The sequence below is a fragment of the Schistocerca piceifrons genome, chromosome 1 (genome assembly GCF_021461385.2).
Source record: "Schistocerca piceifrons isolate TAMUIC-IGC-003096 chromosome 1, iqSchPice1.1, whole genome shotgun sequence".
Taxonomy (NCBI): Eukaryota; Metazoa; Arthropoda; class Insecta; order Orthoptera; family Acrididae; genus Schistocerca; species Schistocerca piceifrons.
Window position 1 is genome coordinate 549,580,938 of NC_060138.1, and position 22,464 is coordinate 549,603,401.

Below are 22,464 nucleotides of genomic sequence, written 5' to 3' on the forward strand. Positions count from 1 at the left end.
TGTATAATTTACACGCACGGTCCACAGCTGTACGAAATACCCCAAGATTATAATTAAAGTGCACTACTCGCAGAGGTCCAGTGTGGTGTAATTACCGTACGACTGTGAAACTCGGCAGATATTATAATGTGGAAGCGATGAACACCAGAAAAAGTTAGTTCCAGTTTTGCCCACAATGGGCAAATCTCGCACTGTGAATGCAGAAAAGACGCTTCGAAACGTGTCCATATGTAATGGATTAGGGCCGGGACGTGGGTAGAAAAGGTAAAACAAGTGAGAAAAGCATAATTTTGGTTTTATTATTCACCGACACGTACACTATTTATTCAATAAGAGCAGCAGAGACGTCTACGAGACGCTGTACAGCGCCAGATTTGCACCTGGTGACCAGACTAATTTTTTCCGGCGTGAATCGGTTCTGTATAACGCATTAGCATATCTATCAAGTTTCGCTGCCATACGGTAATTGCAGCCCACAATGGACCTCCATGGAGAGCTGCACTTCAATTATAACCACCCGGTACTTCGAACTTAGTTCTGTTGTTGTTGTTGTGGTCTTCAGTCCTGAGACTGGTTTGATGCAGCTCTCCATGCTACTCTATCCTGTGCAAGCTTCTTCATCTCCCAGTACCTACTGCAACCTACATCCTTCTGAATCTGCTTAGTGTATTCATCTCTTGGTCTCCCTCTACGATTTTTACCCTCCACGCTGCCCTCCAGTGCTAAATTTGTGATCCCTTGATGCCTCAAAACATGTCCTACCAACCGAGCCCTTCTTCTAGTCAAGTTGTGCCACAAACTTCTCTTCTCCCCAGTCCTATTCAATACCTCCTCATTAGTTACGTGATCTACCCACCTTATCTTCAGCATTCTTCTGAAGAATGAACTTACAAGGGGAGGCCGCCAATTGTGAAATTGAGATTCGATTCATACTGCGCATAATAAAAGCTCATGGCCAGAGGTGTAATGTGGCAAAGCACCAAGATGCACTTCTCAGCCGTTGTCGAGAAAATCGACAATTAAAGGAAACCGTTGCGGTGAAATACTCTCTACGATTAGTAGTTTCATACAGCGTCGTGGCGCAGCGGTAAGCGCTCGGGTTCGTAATCCGAAAGTCGCCGGATCGAATCTCGCGCCATGCAATTTTTTTTATTATTAGTTTTTTGTAATTCATATATATATATATATATATATATATATATATATATATATATATATATATATATATATAAAAACTATTAATGAATTGCTTATGCATGTTGGTGAAGGCGGATCGCTCTCCAATTGTACCGCCTCCATTTTTCCGTTTTTTTAACAGGGTGTACCAAAACTCTCCCGTCCGCACTGATTTTCGACGATGTTATAAGTTGCGCTAGGGACCGTATCTACCTTCTTTCGAAGTTAGCAGGCAACCACGCTGTTATGCGGCGGCTCGTTTCGGCCCATTCAACATCTGTCCTTCAAGTGTAACGAGCGAGTAACGGAGTTTATATTTCATACCTGCCACAGCGAATTTATGTTCGTGGGGTCTCATTTCTAATTCGAACGTTTGACTTACGTTATACGTATTCGTTTCGGAATATCGTTTCTACGTCTTCCGTTAACTATACGTGGTTAACATTATGAAGACAATTAATAACATTTGTGAAATACAACTTTGTTTGCGGAAAACATAATGATGTTCGAAGTCGCCAGTTTTTCCACGACAAACGACTTTCAACAACTTATTATATCCATAATTGTTGCAGCTGATTGCCGGGAAATATATATATATATATATATATATATATATATATATATATATATATATATATCTGAATTACAAAAAACAAATACTAAAAAAAAATTTGCATGGTGCAAGATTCGATCCGGCGACCTTCGGATTACAAACGCGAGCGCTTACCACTGCGCCACGACGCTGTGGAAAATTATTAATCGTAGAGAGTATTTCACCGCAACGGTTTTTTTTAAGTGTCGATTTTCTCGACAACGGCTGAGAAGTGCATCTTGGTGCTTTGCCACATTACACATCTGGTCATGAGCTTTTACTATGCGCAGTATGAATCGAATCTGAATTTCACGATTGGCGGCCTCCCCTTGTTAGTTCGGGGACTGCAAATTCATTGACATCTGCTGTATTGGGTATAGACCCACTACCTAATACTGAAATATGAAATTTTGTGCCGGACCGGGGCTCGAACCTGGATTTTCTGCTTATCGCGAGAGGTCACCTTGACCACTTCGGCTATCTGTGTACTCTTCCCTCTCGCGATTAGCCGGATATGCGGGTTCGAGTCTCGGTCCTACACTAACTTTCAGATGTCGCTGTTGAGTAGTAGACCTATAACTAACACAGCTGATGTCAAGTAATTCACAGTCAACGAATTGATTTCGAAATTCTTTGTATAAGTATCTTGATCATTCCCATATCTTTTACGTGCTAGAATAATGAGACTTACCGGCTTTTGGAAAACTTTTCCTCAGGAGAACACGTATCAGCCTTAGCTTTTATCCTATCTAGATTATAGGATAACTTTCAGGTCCATGGAGCATCTTAATATGGATTTAGTATGCCGTTTGTTGAAATTCATTTTAAAAAACCGTGGTTTTCGAGTGGTGACAGGTTGAACCCATATATAAAATCTTCCTCTATCCAAGTCCACACTGTACACCATTTCGATTGAGTAAGTTATTTTATCATATAAAAATACGAGTAAATCAGTTTAAGGTAGAGAAAGGCCCTAGAAATGGTCTTTTGTAATACGAAGGGAAAGCATTCAGTGTTTCGTTATGTTGGATCCCAGCATTAGCATTAGCATTAATGGATATTAAGTTATATTGATGCAAAGGTTTGGCAGTCCATATTCATTCCCAATATCTATTACACATTTATTTGCTTGACTCCAGTTGTTGTGATATTCCAATTTTTGTAACGCTGTTCTACAGTCCGTCAGCACTAAAAGTATTTGTAGCTATCTTAATTGCCGAGACTTCTGATACGTGTACGGATGTTTCGTGAGGAAGATTATACATTCATTATGTTTGGGTGACGCAGAATGCACATCCTACTCCACTCTACACCCCACATCCATATGAAAAAAATTGGATATGTTCGGGCCATCTATACTGAAGGTCATTACTATATTCCTGGAGGTATTGCTGACTGCACTGCCTTGATAGCTGAGGTATCTGTGAACTGATTTCGTAGTGATACTGAAAGACTGCAATCGTGTAAAACAAGTGGAATAATGGAACTAAATTAACAATGATGCTAAAAACGCTCCAGTGGGGAAACACGAACGAGTGGGTTTCCAACGTCAGTTGTTACGAGATCCGTAATGTAAATACGCTGTTGAAGCAAATTACGAACTTTATCGGGTGACATGCAGAGTACCCGGTGTGAGAACACGTAGACATCATCTTGGCCGCAGCTGTTTCAACAGTGCGCTAGTACCTTCGAGAGCCTGCTGGTATTTCATAGGGTCTCTTACGATATGTCACACAGAAACGCTGCAGGAGCCCGCAATACACTTTTGCTGAGAATGGCATCTTCTTACCATAGAACCCCGTTGTCAAGAGTTCTACGCACTCACGAGGAACCTGGTGCTATCAGAATTTCTAGCCCTGCTCAGTGGCACTCAGTTAATGGTAACCTAAGGAATGAAAGAATATTCTTCTCTAGTTAGGGTATGTCTTATTCACATCTAAGATCTGACCTTGAAGTGGCCGAATATGTTCTGTCACACCTGATCGTCTCGTTGTTTCGACCTTTATTTTTCATCAAATGGCCGGGCATTCCGTCAATGAAACCACAATCTCGCTCCTATAACGGTCTCTTACTCTGAGCCTTGGGCGCTACTCACTAGTATGAGGAGAATTCAACATTTCTGCGCGGCCACAAGTAAACTACCCCTCCCGTCCCCACCACAAACGCCACCGCTGCGTCGCTCATTCCAGGACAGTTGTCACCATATCCTGAAATAGTAACACCAAGTATCAGTGATAACTGCTATGAGAGAAGATAAAAAATGTCCTATTCTTTTGTGAAATAGTTACTCAACTTCAAAACCTTGTTGTAACCAATTCAGTAATCCTATCACGGAGTGGTTGTTTCTTGTTTTACAGGTCTAATTGAAACATGAAGCTGACGTTAACAGTCGCAATACTGGCAGTCCTGCTCCTAGCAGGTGCTGAAGCTGATACGCCAGCCAACTGTACCTACGGGGAAGTTCTGGGCACGTGGACATTTTATGAAGGAGCCCGCACCTTCAGCAGCTCGGTAGATTGCTCCTCGTACGGTAAGCATGTAAATGAGAGAGTTTTCCAACACATACGAACACCCACGTGAGAGGTCCCAACGACCATACCGTCAGCCTGACAAACAAAAAGAAATGGAACATTTGAGTAATTCAGAATACAAGTGCAGATTCAGACTATAAGAGAGAGGACGAATCAGATGACGGCAGTCACGGGAGGACAGCATGAGTAATTAACGAGCTGATAAATCTGATAGAAGCTTGTCACCTTGGTAAATAATTTTCTCGCCAATTCAGAAGCGACCATTTTCATCCCAAGATAGAGAGCTACTGGACGAGAAGGTCCGCATAATATTCAGCTTTCTACAAGCCAATTTAGTGACATAATCCCAAGATGGCGAGTCTATTGAAAAGACAGATCTTTACCATTAGATTCAAACTCAATTTTCTGTAACGGTTTGGCGGAGGGAGACGCCCTTATTTGAGGAAGAGCCCGTTTGGCGCTTCTTCAGAATGGCGAACGTGAAAGCTCCAGGGGTCGCCTGAGCTGATTGCCTGATCCGCCACAAAACGGACAGCGCTGCCTCCCTAGTCAGGTTGGGAGTGTGGGAATTTTTTTCTGCAGTGTAACAATACAATTGTGTCGTCCCCGAGGTGATAAAACCGGGAGACGCACGCTCCACCCTTACTCTGAAGCGGCTCCTGATCCCGATCGGTGGATTAAAGTTTATCGAAAGACTAGCATGTACGTCAGCAGTCCTCTTAGTCATAACACATCCTGAACATCATTACTTTGAAACCAGATGTGTTCAGTAAATGTGCGAGTAGAATCTGATCGCATTTTTCGATAACGCACGCTGTAGCTGAGTCGGCGTAAGCTGATCCTTGGCAGATGCAGCAATCTGAGCGTGGCAGCTTCGCTGGCCTATCTCAACAAATAACGTATAGCGACTATGCAAACGTCCCTAAGCCAACGCCTAAATGTTGTCATATCTCTGTAGACAGCTACTGTTTTCGCCTGCAGCAATTGGCGCTTCACAGTTGAAATCTGGCAACAGTGGTGCGAGCTGTCAGGGATCTTCTTACACCGTCTCGACTACAGTATAGCTAGCAGACGTTTCCAGATCTGTAGACGGTCCGCCGATTACAGTACAGTGCACTGACGCGCTGTTGTTCTCTTTTCCTCGAGTAAATCTCTCTCATCGCTCATTACGTGTACATCATCTCTTGCTTGTTTACCTCTAATTACTGTGCGTACTTTTCTCGAAATGTTGGACAATCACTCACTATTATTTACGAGGAGCGTTCAATAAGTAATACAACCCAACTTTTCCCTGGTCGTGACGGGCAGTTTTACAGGTTAAGTTCTGAATTATCTGTGAAATTACAGGAAGGAATAGCCGACCTCAAGTACATTTTGATCAGTCATACTTCATCTTATCTTTTAACAAGTTTCACGAAGAGTGACAACTTGCTCTAAGGCTTCACAGGCCTGGGCGTTTTCAAGCATCTACAACAACTGTCGCTACAGGTGTAGAACGAAATGTCTTCTTATTGAACTAAAAAGCGACTAAAACTAAAGTAATTTGCACGATACATTACGAAATCAGCGTTTCGGCTTCACTTAAGACGCAGGTGCTTTAAATTTTTCATTCACTTGTCGCACATGAACTACTCAACAAATAATTACACACACATTAGTAACTGTGTGGAATTATACTCAGGACGACTAAGTCTTAAAAAACTAAACAAATTATTGTACTATAAAATAAAGATATAATGGTGTCGGCAATGCGGACACCAATATTAGCCAGGAAAGTCGCTTTTACCCGGGAATGGTGTGTGAATGAATCCTGGGTTGCGTTCTGCTAGTATCACAGCGAGTGCGGAGTCAGAATAGCTCATTCATTATCAAAATTCTTTAATCAGCATGATGTCGATGTCGGCGTCACAGGGGCGTGGTGTGGTCAAAAATGGTTCAAATGGCTCGAAGCACCATGGGACTTAACATCTGAGGACACCAGTTAGAACTACTTAAATCTAACTAATCTAAAGACATCACACACATTCATTCCCGAGGCAGGATTCGAACCTGCAACTGTAGCAGCAGCGCGGTTCCAGACGGAAGCGCCTAGAACCACTCGGTCACAGCGGCCGGCGTGGTGAGGTCATCCAGGCAGGGTGCTATCTCAGCACAACTCACCAGAGGTGTATGTGATCTCGCAGGTTGCTGCCTCAGCAGAAGTGATCTGTCTGGTGCAAGGTAGGTGTAACCCGGCTGACGACAAGCTTTTGCTGGACTGCAGACAGTTCCAAACAAGTGGTCAGGAGCACTGGCACCTAACGCTGGGTGGAAGACCCTGTCAGACGATGATGCCCTAAGCGCGCCCTTCACTTGAAGGCATTGGCTCAAGACCATGAACCATCAGACCTAGATGGTGGTTTGCAGATCAGCGGCTAGCCGATGTCGCTGCTTGGTGTGGTGGAAGCTGCTCAGCTCCACACTGGACCGATAGCTAGCATGGAGACTGTCACGGCGTCACCGCAAATCAGAAATCCAGGACCAGTACAAGAACCTACAAGTGCTGCTAATGGCTGAGCTATGGGCATTTACAGTCGCTCTGGCCAGCTATTGTGTGACAAGAGCTCGCCTCCAGTCACGTAGTTGGCTGTCATATTCGAGAGTTGTGAAATGGCATATGGAAATGTAGTCCACTGCTGTATTGAGGAGTGCTACGCCTACAATATTCTGGTACGTGGAGGCAGGATTCTGCAGGTGGCTCGCCTGCATGTTCCTCAATGGGCTGCAAAGTCTGTCTCTGACTGACGCCACGACAAAAACAATAAAGAAAATATAGGCAATCTGTACAAATAAGCAAAAGTGCACATCTGTAAAATAAATGTCTGTTATTGGGTATTATTCAGCACCATTTTTCTTTGCTTTGTGCACAGTAACAAGCTTTCATCCTCCTTGACATATTGTCTATGGTATGATCGAGACATTGCTGCTGATGCCTATAACAATTTTCGACGGCGACCCTCATGAGGTCAACCAGTGTGTGAGGAGGCTTCCTGCAACACCGCACTGCAGGTTTCAACTGGTCCTATGTATCTTCCGTTGGAATCGTGTCAGAAGATACCAAAGGCACTTCCATTGGGTTGATTCCTCCTTCCTGCAAAAAGGTGTTCATGAGGTGGTCACAGTGTGGTCACATATTATCATCTGGAAAGAAGAAACCTGTACCGATATGTTGGCAGCAGGACTACATAATAGTTTGGAAAGCCCTGTCACGACACTTTTAAGCACTAAAGTTACCCTTATAGCAATGAGAGGTGTTAGACATTTGTATATGATACTGGCTCAAAACATGACTGAGTCATATCCCTGCTGGATCCGTAGAACTACATGCCTCTGACGTACATTGGTGCCTACCCACCTCCACACTCATTTAGGAAGATAATCGCGGGTCAGATAACTCCTGCACTCAGTGGTGAATGAAATCTGCCACCACTGTTCCAGGATCCATTCCAGGTGTTCCCATGCCCAACTTCTTGCACGCCACAGCTGTGTGCAGGGAGGGGGGGGGGGGGGAGACTAGGAAATTTATGTTTTATTGACGGTTGGGTACTGTATTGGTCAACAGTGACCTTCGAGTTGCCTCGGAAAGCAGCACGCAGTTCTGTTCCATTCTTCTTGGGGTTCCTACTAGTCAGATTTTGTAGATATTAGTTATCAGGTACTGTTGTTGACCACGGGCTTTCACTGTGAGACAGATGTTCAGTATTTTGTGTTTCACAGTAGTGGCTAAACGTTCGAATGACCTACCTGAGGTACACGCTGGCTGACACAGCGGGCAGCTTCCCACCCTGACAACCCTTCTTGTCGTTAACGTGCACTGAAGTCTTCAGTTTCTAAATGAAATGACACATAAGTTATTCTGTCAACTATAGGTTATTTATAGAAAGGGGAAAAATTGAAGCCATTGGAATATATCAGATATCAGGCATTATCCAACCAATCCACAGAAAAGGAAGCGAAACAGAGCCTAGTAACAACAGGGGAATATCGCTCCTTGCAGTCACATACAAAATATCTTCCAAGATCCCAGAACGACTAGAAACTAGACATATGGACAATTAGTTAGAAGAAGATTAAGTAAGTTTCAGACCATCGAGATCTGTACTGAACAAATGCAGAACTGTAAGACCATCCTCTAATACAGCAAGAAACGAGCCATACAGCCGATAGATAACTTTGTAGACTTCCAAAACTCTTGCACCTACGTGTATTGACCCACTCTCTTTGGAATAATTACAAAAACCAGGACTCAATGAAAAGCTCAATAGGTTGGTGTGAGTCAGCCGGTACAACACCAAGTCCAAAACATAGAGGGAGAGTTTCCTGATCAATAAAGGGGTGAGGCAAGGTGGACGGTGTTTCACGTATATTATTTAATTTCGTCCTAGAAATAATCGTCAGGGAATGGAACAGATCGTTGCTAGCGAGCACCTGATTAAGGATGTGGATCAAAGCAGACAATCTAAGGATTCTATATGTGGCTTTTGCTGGCGACCTGGCCTTATTGGCCGACGACATGCAAGAGGCTTCTATGCAACACCAAATACAGCGCTTACTAACAGAGGAAACAGGTCTATCAATAAACATAGCAAAGATCAAATTCATTACCAACTTAAGGTTCTCCCAAGTGCGAAGAGAGTCAGCGATAGCAAGCATATTAAGAGAGCCAAAACCGTAAAGTGCCTTGGACAATGAATCTTATGTGGCATCAGTGAAACGGTAGCTCTCGAACAAAGGAAACTCAAACTGCATAGGATATACTATACGTGAAGAAAATTGTGCACCTCGAAACATCTAGCGCTTAATACTAGACTAAAACGCTATAATACAGTAGTCAGAGTGCCTGACTCTTACAAAGAAGGCCCCAATACGAGTCTTCGAATTACAAGAAAGGAAATTCCTGCGAAAGATAATGGGACAGGGATCCTACACGCTGGGAGACGATAGTGCAATCCTAATCGTCAACTCTACCAACACTAAGAAAACCTCGTAGATGCCATCAGAAAAATACGAGTAGCTTTCTGTGGGTATATGTACGGAAAGGTGTCCCATAGGCTCGCCTATAAGATCTTCAAAGCACAAGCAACTAGAAAAACACTTAGAACAACTTCATACACTGTCTGAAAAAATGCAACATCCTCAAGGACTATGTTCAATGACACACCAGGGTATAAACAATATGTAGATAGTGAGTAGCTGTAGAGCTAGTGATTCATTAGTCACTATCGTCGGCGATCAGATGGCATTTAGGAGGCCATCTTTCTGTGCACCCTTCATGTATTTGTCTACAGGCGGTAAATGTGCTGAGTTTACAGGTGAACAGTATTTAAAACATTCATACACTGCTGACGATTACATACTCTTTTTCACCAGATTGAATGGAGTCACATTGTGGCCTTGCGGGAAGCTGGATGGACGTCTGGATTGCTGCACATGTTGGGCACAATGTATATGATGTGTCGCTGCTTTTATCATTGATCTGTGGGACATTCCCACACCCACAGAACAGGTCCGCCTAACACAGACGTAAGTCAGGATCGATGCATTGTACGAGCAGTGGTGGCCAACCAACCACCATCGGGAACCACTGGAAACCATACTAATGCAACGGAATTAAGATAACGACACCGCCAAACATGGCTACTCTGGCGTCGTGAAGAGTCGACTACAGAGTGGAATGACAATCTGTTGGCTTCACTGATGAGAGTATGTTCTGTCTGTTGTGAGTCATTGAAGTACATGTGTATGGCGTAGAAATGGTGAGCTGCCTCTTCCAGAGTGCATTTACCCACGATGCACAAGCGTCATGGTGTGCGGTGGGCGCGTGGGGGGGGGGGGGGGGGGAACAAGAGAACATAATTTACAATTCGCGGTTACCTTTGTATTTTCGTAGGGTTAAGTTGGCTGTTGTCCCTGTGCTTCTGCCATTTCTTCAACAGGAAGATGACGTACTTTTACTGCAAGACAGCACATGTCCACATATAGTTGCAGCAACGCAGAGAGCTCTTCGTTCTGTAAGCAACTACCCTAGCCAGAAAGACGCTCAAATCACTCGCCAATTGACCGTGTATGGGACTGATGAAGCAGGAACTTCCTCATTGTCTAGGGCCTGCGAGAAACATCGCCGAACTGCAAAAAAAGGTGCAAGACACTTTGGAAAATCTATCACAGGATGCCGTTTGGCACTTTCATGATCGTTTGCATGTGAGAATACATGCATGCGTTGCTGCCAGATAGGGGTACGTTATGTACTGATGTGACTGTTTGGGCATCCTTTACTGTGACTTGTGTATCTCATTTTGTCTGACTTTGTTATCATATACTCTAACAACGATAAGCTACCTATCACCTCACTTGTCACGAGATGGCTTGTCCTCGAGGGAATTGCATTTATTTTTTCCAGCAGTGTATTAGGCAAGACATAATGACTACTATGTATCTGTTGAAAGCTGATCTTTCCTGGCATCCTTCACAGAAGTTAACCAAAGTGAGATAGAAAATGGTGTGACGAATGCAAGACAGAGTTCAGCAGGAAAATTAAGGAACACTGGACTAACAGAAGACATCGAGGTACTAACAAGAAAACAGCTGCGGGCCAAACGAGTTTTAAAAAAATCAGACTATACGAGATATTGACGAATTATTCACATCTGCTCATATTCCCCGCAAGACACCAAAAGAAACTAATTGTTTGCTCAGTGAAAAGTATTTAACTAAAACTCAATACTGAAGTACGTTATGGGAGTTACATTACATAAAGTGCAAAGTCTAACTTAAAATGTTCACGAAATAGAGAAAGGAACTATTAAAGGTTACCTGCACTGTTCGCTTCAGCATGCTATTTTGTGTCAGTTATACTGACATTCAAGAAAAGAAATTGAAACCAGCAAATGCAGCAGCTAAATAAAAATAATCTATTCACTACCAAACTTTTCTATGCTTGTCAGAAACAATCTGTGAATGTGTGTGGCACAAGGCGCAATACACACACTACAAAATATATAAATCTTTACTAAGAATGATGGAGGATTTTATTTTAGAGAAAAACGTTCTTTAAAAATTAAATTATGATTATTGTCGGAAAAGATTGTACGACATAAGAAGACTCTAACAATTACGAAATTCACTCACCACAAAAATGACAGGCATTTAAACCAATTGAGCTATTTGTGACATAATGAAAACAAAGAGATAAAATTAACCTTAATCATGAATACTATTAGTTATCTAAGGGACAGATATTTCTCTGAATTAATTGTTCTGAGAAATAAACATTTCATTCTTGCGCATGCTTTAGTTACCTTGAAAAATTCCTCCAAAAATCTTCTCCATCAATATAATCAGTAACATACGTTTACAAACAAGTTTTTATCTTCATAATAAGGTATTCCAGATAATTTGTCTCAGATTCCTAAGTATCAAATCTCCTCTAAAACTCAACTGCTCGCTGCTATGCCTCTAATAAGAATGTCCTGATGCTGCATAACTGGCTAGCGATCAAGCGCAGCACAGATTACTAGGGCTGCGCAAACGATACTAGCGTTCGAACAGGCTCGAGGTTTCTCGGTAAGCCGCATCGTTCGATGCCGTATCGAGCTTGTTCGAATAACCACTCGACATTTGGCTCGTGTGGCCCGAGAGTAAGGGATACGCAAGAAACTACGAATTAGCGCAACAATAGCCTATGGCTCTGCGTCAAATTTGACAGCTTCGGGAATCAATGGAGCAAATAGCTTTATATCCTACCAATGCTCAAAATCCTATGGTGTTTGAACGATTTTTCAGTGCAAATTCTCATACACTATTTTATAATGGATATACAAAAATGTATGCCAATTTTTAAGTAAAGATAACAGGCCAAGAAGAAAATAATCCTCTAAAAATTTTTACTTGGCTGTATTCATTGTAATATTTTATTTGATTCTGAGAGGTGGTAATGATTTACCAAATGGGTTGCAAATGAGCAGTTCAATCCCTGTTCACATATTAGAATAACAGATAAAAGTGTTGTCAGGTTTTAATCAGTTTGAAAACAAGACGGCAGCATTCAGAGGACACAATCAAGACAATTAATCAAGAATTAAATGCCGAACAAATGATATGTATCGTAATAAAGTGACCGTAATTTTTATCACGAGAATGAATAATAGCAGCAGAACGCATCTTGGAAATAGTACTGTCAGACTTCCCTCCAGCAGAGGAAAGGAAATACAATGCTAACCTGTCTACAGCATGTGTTGACAGCGACCACCTGTTTTGAGTCCTGGTCAGCAAATTGCTGAAGGGTGATCGAAGTTGGACTGCTGGAATTGCTGCCTTCTCATCCTTAATGTTCTGCTGCAATTCTTGAAGGCTATGAGGGTTGCACTTGAGGGCTCCCACACAAAGTGATCGCACACTGGCTGATCAGGAAACCTGTGTGGCCTCCTCTGATCACGACCAGACTGACCTCTGCTAACAACTCTGTCAGGCGTGAAGACCATGTAAACGTGCTCCAAGGTTCAGCCAGCTGTATCGCCAGTTGCTCCATCCTGTTGGAAGTAACTGTAGGTTTTTTTCCTCCTCTGTTACTGCTGTCACACATAGTTTCAAAATGTTGGCAACGTAATGCGCCGAAGTCAGCGTCTGGTGAAAGAAGATGGGACCAATATTGCGGCGTGCAGGCGCTGCACACCAAATCCCAACCTTCCGATCATGCAGTGGTGTTTCATGGAAGTTGTGCGTATGAGGTAACGGGCGAGTTGTGGCACCCTGAAAATATTCCAAGTTCGGAGCTGGCGAGGCCGCACGGGAAGCTCGGCAAGCTGGGGCTCACCAGCAACCACACGGTGTCGAATATCAGCCAGAGCAAGAGGGATAGCCACAGCGCGTGGTCCAGGGCTACCGAGAGGCTGGGAATTCCATGTTGACGCTGTGTCGAGGACTGTGCTTTGTGTCGATGAAGGAGATTTGTATGCCGGGAGTGCCAAAGATGGCGCACTTTGTGAAACCATAATGACCGACATTTCACGGTTCATGTAGAAATTAATAATGGCCAGAGGAATCATGATACCTCAAAAAGAAACATATATATTACCATTACTTTCGCGACGATTCTGATGGTGTAATCAGAATTTCAATATCTTTATTAGTTTAAAATTTAGTATCTGACTAAATTATACAAGTAACAACCAGCAACGAATTTCCAAAATCTAAACGGTTCATCCGTTTTTGTCGATCAACTTGTCTTTAGAAAGGTATTAGTGTAGAACTAAATTGGTATGAATTATAGGCATGTAACTTGAATAGTACATGAGTTATTGGAGGTCAAAGTGGCCAATTATTATTGGTCGCGTCAGGCCATATGTACTCCACAGTTACACGAAAAACAGTAGCAGCGTGCTTATAAATATATTTATTCATCTATGTCCTTGTTTACATCCGACATACACTATTCATGAAGAAATTGCTCAAAGATAGAGAGGTAAAAGTTGATACACATGCTTGGAATGACATAGGATTTTATTAGAACAAAAAAAAAAAAAGTATTGCTAGACGTGTGAAAGATCTCTTGCGCGCGTCATTCTTGGCCTCCCAGGTTCCCAGACCTCAGTCCGTGCGATTATTGGCTTTGGGGTTACCTGAAGTCGCAAGTGTATCGTGATCGACCGACATCTCTAGGGATGCTGAAAGACAACATCCGACGCCAATGCCTCACCGTAACTCCGGACATGCTTTACAGTGCTGTTCACAACATTATTCCTCAACTACAGCTATTGTTGAGGAATGATGGTGGACATATTGAGCATTTCCTGTAAAGAACATCAACTTTGCTTTGTCTTACTTTGTTTTGCTAATTATTGCTATTCTGATCAGATGAAGCGCCATCTATCGGACATTTTTCGAACTTTTGTATTTTTTTTAATTTTTTAATTTTTTTTTATTCTAATAAAACCCCATGTCATTCCAAGCATGTGTGTCAATTTGTACCTCTCCATCTACGTTATTCCGTAATTTATTCAGTTTTCAATTTTATACTGACTATTTGATCACCCAGTACGTTTATTTAATCTGTTTATGTGTTTAATAATGTGTGTTAGAGCGTGTTTATGGTCCAGCCGTAGGAATATTTATTTAATGTCAAGTTATTTAAATGTTTGTGAGTGTATGTTGGCTTGGAGACATGGCGGGAGCGCTCTAACCCATCACAGCGCTCGTTACTGCGCTAGGCGACTACCGAAGTCAATGGAGAAACTGTATGGAAATGGGGGAGGAGCATCGGGTCGCACAGGACACTGGGGAGTGCTGGACGGGAAGGCGAGACGGACGGTCGCAGGAAAGACTTGAAGAGTATTGAGCAGTTTGCACGTGGTGGCGGGAGATAGAAATATTTCGTAGTGCCGACTTGTGCACTTGTGAGATTTCCGTGGCTTCTGCAGTTAAGACGTAGTATGCATTTAGAAGTGAATATCTCGCGAGTTATATTGTTGCTCATTACTAATTACATGAAGTAGGAATCTATTGTTTCCCTGTTGTTCAACTAAAAATTTTATTTAATTGCTGGACCATCGACACCAATAAGTGTTTTACAGTAATAAATGGCATTCTTAAAGGTACTCCCGCTGTCGTACTCATCATTTAAAGTCTTTAAAATAGTACCTGCAGATTTTATTTAATTGCAATCTTTCATTTATAAATTTCTATGTTACATTCAAAATTCGCAATTGCCGAGTGATAGGACCCTTCGACCATTCGATTGATGTGTTGTAACCTCCCCACGAAAAAAATGAAATGATATTATTTTAAATGTAAATGGTCATTGAGCTGAGTGTAAGCTCCCCAGAGAAACTTTGAAACACAAAAATTTAAATGTTAACGAGAATACAATCTAGTGTAACCTCACAGCAAAATAAAGTATGACAATGACAATTAAATGAAAACTAGCTATCTGACCCAAGTATAAGTTCCTCACAAAAAATGAAAGTCAATTCAGTGATAATAAAATCTCAGTGACAATGAAAACACAAATAGACCGAAATGTCGATCTTAGGCCCTGTTCACTAATTAAACTGTAATGCTTACCTTAGTAAAACTGCATCTGCTCTTATTTTTCGCCATAGCTTGGAGGAAATTCATTGCAAAAATTTTGAATTTAAGGGAAACTTTTCTTTAAGGAATAGCAAGGGAAATATTTCTTTCATTAAAGGATTCTTTGTTAAAAAATTGCTTTGAAAACAAAATTATTATTGGGGCGATTCTTGGACAAATTAGTTACAGTTAATTTACATCATTAGCTGAGCGCAATGCTGCTTCATTACCTTATTTAAAAATAATATATCTCGTCCTGAATCATGACCAAAGTGCCATGTCGACGCCCGCCGACTGCTCACACACAACTGCTAACCCGCAACTGAACTGTCTCGTAACTCGACTGCCACAGAACTGAACTCTCCCATTGCTAACTCGCAACTGCACTATCTCTCGCGCGCTACTACCACTACCACTATGTCATCTCGCATGCGCTACTACTCTCCAACAGCTTCGCAACTGACTTGCACTCTCGCGCGGTCAAGCGCAGACTAGGAACGACAAATAGCTCTCTGGTCAGAGACTCTGCAATGCCTCGCCATCGCCGCCACACAACATACGTGTTTCATAGCCCTCCACTGGGGGGGCAAAAATTTGGCAGCGATGGTGAGTCATTTGGACTTGCCATCGCAAGAATTTTTTTTTTTTTAACTAATTAACTTTACAGTTACAGCATATATACAGATATAGTACATGAATTAAATGTGGTGCACATGCACCGAGTACAAAACATTTCAGACAAAGACAAAATATAAGTACAAAACATATCAGGAAAATGTATATACAAATTATTTGAAAGATAACAAAGTGCACACACACTGAAAAAATTCTGTAGTATTTTCAGTACAAATAAATAGAATGGCAAAAAATCATGTTGACAAGTGACATGAGTGCACATGCAGTGCAGTTGAGAACATATCAGCAAATGACGAAATGTATATACAATGAGTAACAAATGACATAAGTGCATACGCACTGAAGTAATGAACATATCAGGAAATCATAAAAAGTATACAAAATGAGTACAAATCATATTGAAAAATGAGAAAAGTGCACAGGTACTGAAGTTCAGTAGAAAACATACATAACATAGGTGCACATGCACTGTATATGACTTTTTCATTTTACAAGAATTAGGGAAGGAATAGGAAGGATTGCGTCATGGTTGTAGCACTTAGGTTGCACGCAAAAAGTCCATATCTTTCCACAGAAGTACAACACCAAGTGACACAATTTGAAGTTCTTTTTCCATTAGTATTTATCAGCGTAGCCAAGACACTGAAATGTCGTAGTAATATTTCCTGTTATCATTTAGGCAGTACATCAGGTACACCAAACAGTGGGACCATAATAACGTCTTCATCGCTCACGGTGGTGGACAGCATGTCTCTTACAAGGCACACCAACGTAGAATTAGTGCAAAAACCAAATATAGTGCTCCATGATCACGAGGATGGACAGGACAAATGGATATTACAGTAATTCCAGGTAGTTAGGTCAGAAGGTGAAGGACATTAAGTCACAGACTAGTCTTGATTAGGAATTACATTAGTAGTTTGCGGCATTCATAGCCCAGTTATTGAACATTTCTGTACCATGTATTTAGTATTACAGAATAAAGTTCATAAAATTAAATTATTGGCATCATGGGTAATCGTATTACAATAAACAGCGGCAGTCTTTGGCCAGTTACAAAACATATTTAGTATGACAGAATAATGTCCATCAGAAGTCTTCAATGAGAAAAAAAAGAGTCAATTATTGGCCTAGCATTAACATAATACATTGAGTTATACAAATTATTGGCACTCATTGGCCAGTTACCAAAACATGAAAAGTCATCATTGAAAACAGGAGCTAATTAATGGCATAATTAATAACATAATTCATTTAGTTACATTAATTATTGGCACTCAGTGGCCAGTTAGCAAAATATGAAAAGTTATAATTCATTTAGTTATATTAATTATTGGCACTCAGTGGCCAGTTACCAAAACATGAAAAGTCATCATTGAAAACAGGAGCTAATTAATGGCATAATTAATATCATAATTCATTTAGTTACATTAATTATTGGCACTCAGTGGCCAGTTAGCAAAATATGAAAAGTCATAATTCATTTAGTTACATTAATTATTGGCACTCAGTGGCCAGCAAGTATTTAATAGTATAAAACATTGTTCATCATTCCGTATTATTCAGATCATTAAGAAGTCATTATTAAAAATCAGTTAATTGCAGTCATAGCATTAATAATCATGGGCATTATAAGTAGTCTCATTACAATAAACAGTGGCAGTTATTAGCCAGTTACAAAGCATTATTTTATATTTTTTTTTGTATCATTAAGAAGTCATTACTGAAGTGACATACTATTCAGAGCTGATCAGTATTATTCAGAATTCTCTTAAACTAGTAGCATTATTTGGGACTGGTAATACATTTTTTTTTTGTTTTTGTTCTAGCAATGCATTGCGTTGGGATCAATAATTAATTGCTGAGGCATAACAATATTTCCTTTTGGCCTATTGCTGCAAATGAGGATAGGTAACGTCATTCGTCATGAGTCAGCTGTAGCAAGGTTATGTAACAAGGCAGTATATGTGATCACATTTATAAATGATAGACACAAATGGGTAAAAAATAAAAATGCAAGTACTAGAACAGGTATAATAAGTAACAGGTTTAGCAAGTATCATGAAAAGCTTCTCCTGAAAAAAAAAATACAAAATGGATTATTGAGCTGAAAGAAGAAACGCAGATTATGCTGAAAAGTAGTGAACTTCGAATTAACAGGTAGTGAAATGTGTATAAAAATGTGTTCCATAGCTGTCCTTTCCAAAACCTTCAGTCATCATACCATACGATATAAAACATACTGTCAAAACAAACTGCAACAAATACTTAAATAACTACATAGCATAAATACACTCCTGGAAATGGAAAAAAGAACACATTGACACCGGTGTGTCAGACCCACCATACTTGCTCCGGACACTGCGAGAGGGCTGTACAAGCAATGATCACACGCACGGCACAGCGGACACACCAGGAACCGCGGTGTTGGCCGTCGAATGGCGCTAGCTGCGCAGCATTTGTGCACCGCCGCCGTCAGTGTCAGCCAGTTTGCCGTGGCATACGGAGCTCCATCGCAGTCTTTAACACTGGTAGCATGCCGCGACAGCGTGGACGTGAACCGTATGTGCAGTTGACGGACTCTGAGCGAGGGCGTATAGTGGGCATGCGGGAGGCCGGGTGGACGTACCGCCGAATTGCTCAACACGTGGGGCGTGAGGTCTCCACAGTACATCGATGTTGTCGCCAGTGGTCGGCGGAAGGTGCACGTGCCCGTCGACCTGGGACCAGACCGCAGCGACGCACGGATGCACGCCAAGACCGTAGGATCCTACGCAGTGCCGTAGGGGACCGCACCGCCACTTCCCAGCAAATTAGGGACACTGTTGCTCCTGGGGTATCGGCGAGGACCATTCGCAACCGTCTCCATGAAGCTGGGATACGGCCCCGCACACCGTTAGGCCGTCTTCCGCTCACGCCCCAACATCGTGCAGCCCGCCTCCAGTGGTGTCGCGACAGGCGTGAATGGAGGGACGAATGGAGACGTGTCGTCTTCAGCGATGAGAGTCGCTTCTGCCTTGGTGCCAATGATGGTCGTATGCGTGTTTGGCGCCGTGCAGGTGAGCGCCACAATCAGGACTGCATACGACCGAGGCACACAGGGCCAACACCGGGCATCATGGTGTGGGGAGCGATCTCCTACACTGGCCGTACACCACTGGTGATCGTCGAGGGGACACTGAATAGTGCACGGTACATCCAAACCGTCATCGAACCCATCGTTCTACCATTCCTAGACCGGCAAGGGAACTTGCTGTTCCAACAGGACAATGCACGTCCGCATGTATCCCATGCCACCCAACGTGCTCTAGAAGGTGTAAGTCAACTACCCTGGCCAGCAAGATCTCCGGATCTGTCCCCCATTGAGCATGTTTGGGACTGGATGAAGCGTCGTCTCACGCGGTCTGCACGTCCAGCACGAACGCTGGTCCAACTGAGGCGCCAGGTGGAAATGGCATGGCAAGCCGTTCCACAGGACTACATCCAGCATCTCTATGATCGTCTCCATGGGAGAATAGCAGCCTGCATTGCTGCGATAGGTGGATATACACTGTACTAGTGCCGACATTGTGCATGCTCTGTTGCCTGTGTCTATGTGCCTGTGGTTCTGTCAGTGTGATCATGTGATGTATCTGACCCCAGGAATGTGTCAATAAAGTTTCCCCTTCCTGGGACAATGAATTCACGGTGTTCTTATTTTAATTTCCAGGAGTGTACATAAACTTCAACATCATCCTCATCTGTAAAGAAAAACTTCATTATCCATATTAGCATATTCTTCATCATTACTCTTCATCAGCATTCATTATCATCTGCAAAAATCACTTCATTATTCATTACACAACTATTCCTTATCTCTAGCATATTTCATCACTTAAAACTAAGATGTGTAGTTCTGTCTGACAGCCTGCATCAATCGCCTCGTATTCTGAAAGAAAAAATTAGTTAAGACTGCTGTTTTACGATGTGTATAGTATATTCTTGTTAATGCTTGTTAATTCTGATCCATTTACTCTTCCTCATAAGGTTTTTGTATCTTCTTTCGTCTATTCCGTAGTTGAAATTCCCATTTCTGTTTAATTTATTTCCTTTACGCATCATTTTTTTCTGAAATTGATGAACAAAGATTAATGTCTTGCATTTAAATCATATACCCACTAAATAATGACTGGTTTATGGTGACATAATTAACCATACAGCATAACATGACAGAAAACGTAATATGTCAAAGACATTGACAGTGTTCAGATGCAAAAATGTACACAGAATAATACAATGCAGCAGCAAAAATTGTAAAACAGTCACGATCTTGAGATGTCATAGGGCAAAAAAAATGTCAAAATCAACTGGTGTGTTATACCTTAACTATTTCACAGTGCATATAAACAAAACATGAAAACAATCGTACATAAAAAGACAAAATGTGACGTTCGTTGTGTTCAGCTTGTATGTAGTGTAGTTAATAGAGGCGAGAATTAAAGACTTTAATGGAGAGAGAATTTGATAAAATTAATACGTCATTACATAGAATTGCATAATTATTCATAAAATATGTAATTTCATCTGGAAAAATATGCACGGTCTGATGTGTAACGACAAGAAAAGCGACCTGCTAACCTTACCTTGCCGGGCACTTGCCAAGAAAAAATACGATAATCATCAATAATTAGTCATGTGAATATAATTGCATAAATGTTCATAAAAATTAGCAAATAGCATTACAGCGTGATAAATCGTAAAGTATGTTCACTCAATAGAGGGTTTTATGTTGGATAAGTGGTGGTTTCCTTTCGATTTTCTGGTTCTCAGAGTTTCGACGTGTACTACATTGGGGTGAGGAATACTGCGAATCCGATATGGACCTGCGTATAGAAGTTCAAATTTACTGCACTTACCTTTTAATTTGCTGGATAAATAGTGTGTTCGTACTAATATCTTCTGTCCAATGTGAAAGTCTCGGCGTGTACAAACCTGTTTTTGCTGTCTTCTCCGGCGCTCTGCGGCACGTTTGATGTTGTTCAGCGCAATGTCAATTATTTCGTGGTGTCTTAGTCGACGACATGTAGGGAAATTTACTAATTCTTTAATTTTGTTTGGTGGTTCAACGTTTTTCAGTATAACAGACGGAGATAGCATAGTGGATTCATTTGGAATGGAATTAATTACATCCTGGAATGAGAGTATGTGTGTGTCCCAATCAATATGTCTTTTGTGGCAGTATATTCTACACAGTTTACCAATTTCTTTCATTAATCGTGCACAAGGGTTCGAAGAAGCATGGTACTTGGATATATAGATCGGAGAAATGTTTCTAGCTCGTAACATGTGTGTCCATATAGCAGAACGAAATTGCGATCCATTATCGGAAATTACTCTCATCACATGCCCTACATGAAATAGAAAATGTTTTACAAATGCTTTCGAAACAGTTTTAGTAGTAGCTTTGCGTAATGGAGTGAAAGTAACAAATTTTGAAGTGAGTTCAACAGCGACAAAGATGTAGCAATAACCTCTATTAGTTCTCGGAATTGGACCAAAAATGTCTACTGCGCCCATATGTCTTAATTTAACAGGTATAATGGGATATAATGGAGGAATATGTGAAGTGGTGTCTGACTTAGCTTTCTGGCAAATTTTACATGACGCTAAAACTCGTCGTATACGTTTTTCCATATTGGCAAAATAACAGTTCTGTCTCAGTATAAGAAAACATTTTCTGGCTCCGTAATGTGCGTAGCTTGAATGAGTATACCATATTAATTTGTTAACAAGTTCGTCAGGAATGCATAATAACCAATTGTTGCTGACTGGATGAGAGCAGCGAAACAGAATGTCATTGCGTACAGTGTAGTGGTTCCTAATCGTAACATTATTCTTATCTTGCCAAAGGTGTTTAATTTCTTTCCACACATTCTCTTTACTTTGCTCTTGTGCTATGTCCTGTAATGACGATGAAATAAAATTTTCAAATGCAACTTGCTGAATGTACATGACACTGAACTTTGCTTTGCAGAAGTTGGTTGCTACGTCTTGCTGATTGTTGCTGAGAGAACGCGATAGTGCGTCTGCTATAACATTTTGTGTGCCGGGAATGTGTACTATTGTAAAATTAAATTCCTGCAAATACAGTTTCCATCTGCTTAGTCTGTCGTGAGTAAATTTAGCTGAGAGTAAAAATTGTATCGCTCTGTGATCTGTGTAAACGGTGGTATGTCTGCCATAAAGAAAGTGCCGAAATCTCGTGAAAGCCCATACAACACATAACGTTTCTACACTCCTGGAAATTGAAATAAGAACATCGTGAGTTCATTGTCCCAGGAAGGGGAAACTTTATTGACACATTCCTGGGGTCAGATACATCACATGATCACACTGACAGAACCACAGGCACATAGACACAGGCAACAGAGCATGCACAATGTCGGC

The 22,464-nt window shown here is 41.5% G+C and overlaps 1 protein-coding gene across 1 annotated transcript in view; it reads left to right on the forward strand.

Annotated features, from left to right (window-relative positions):
* The window catches only part of LOC124709256 (dipeptidyl peptidase 1-like), a 105,498-nt gene that overhangs the window by 31,069 nt on the left and 51,965 nt on the right, over positions 1–22,464 (forward strand). Inside the window, exon 2 of the mRNA XM_047240826.1 lies at positions 4,126–4,293. Coding sequence (XP_047096782.1) covers positions 4,139–4,293 — 155 coding nt within the window. The 5' untranslated portion in view covers positions 4,126–4,138. The remainder of the gene's footprint in view (positions 1–4,125; positions 4,294–22,464) is intronic.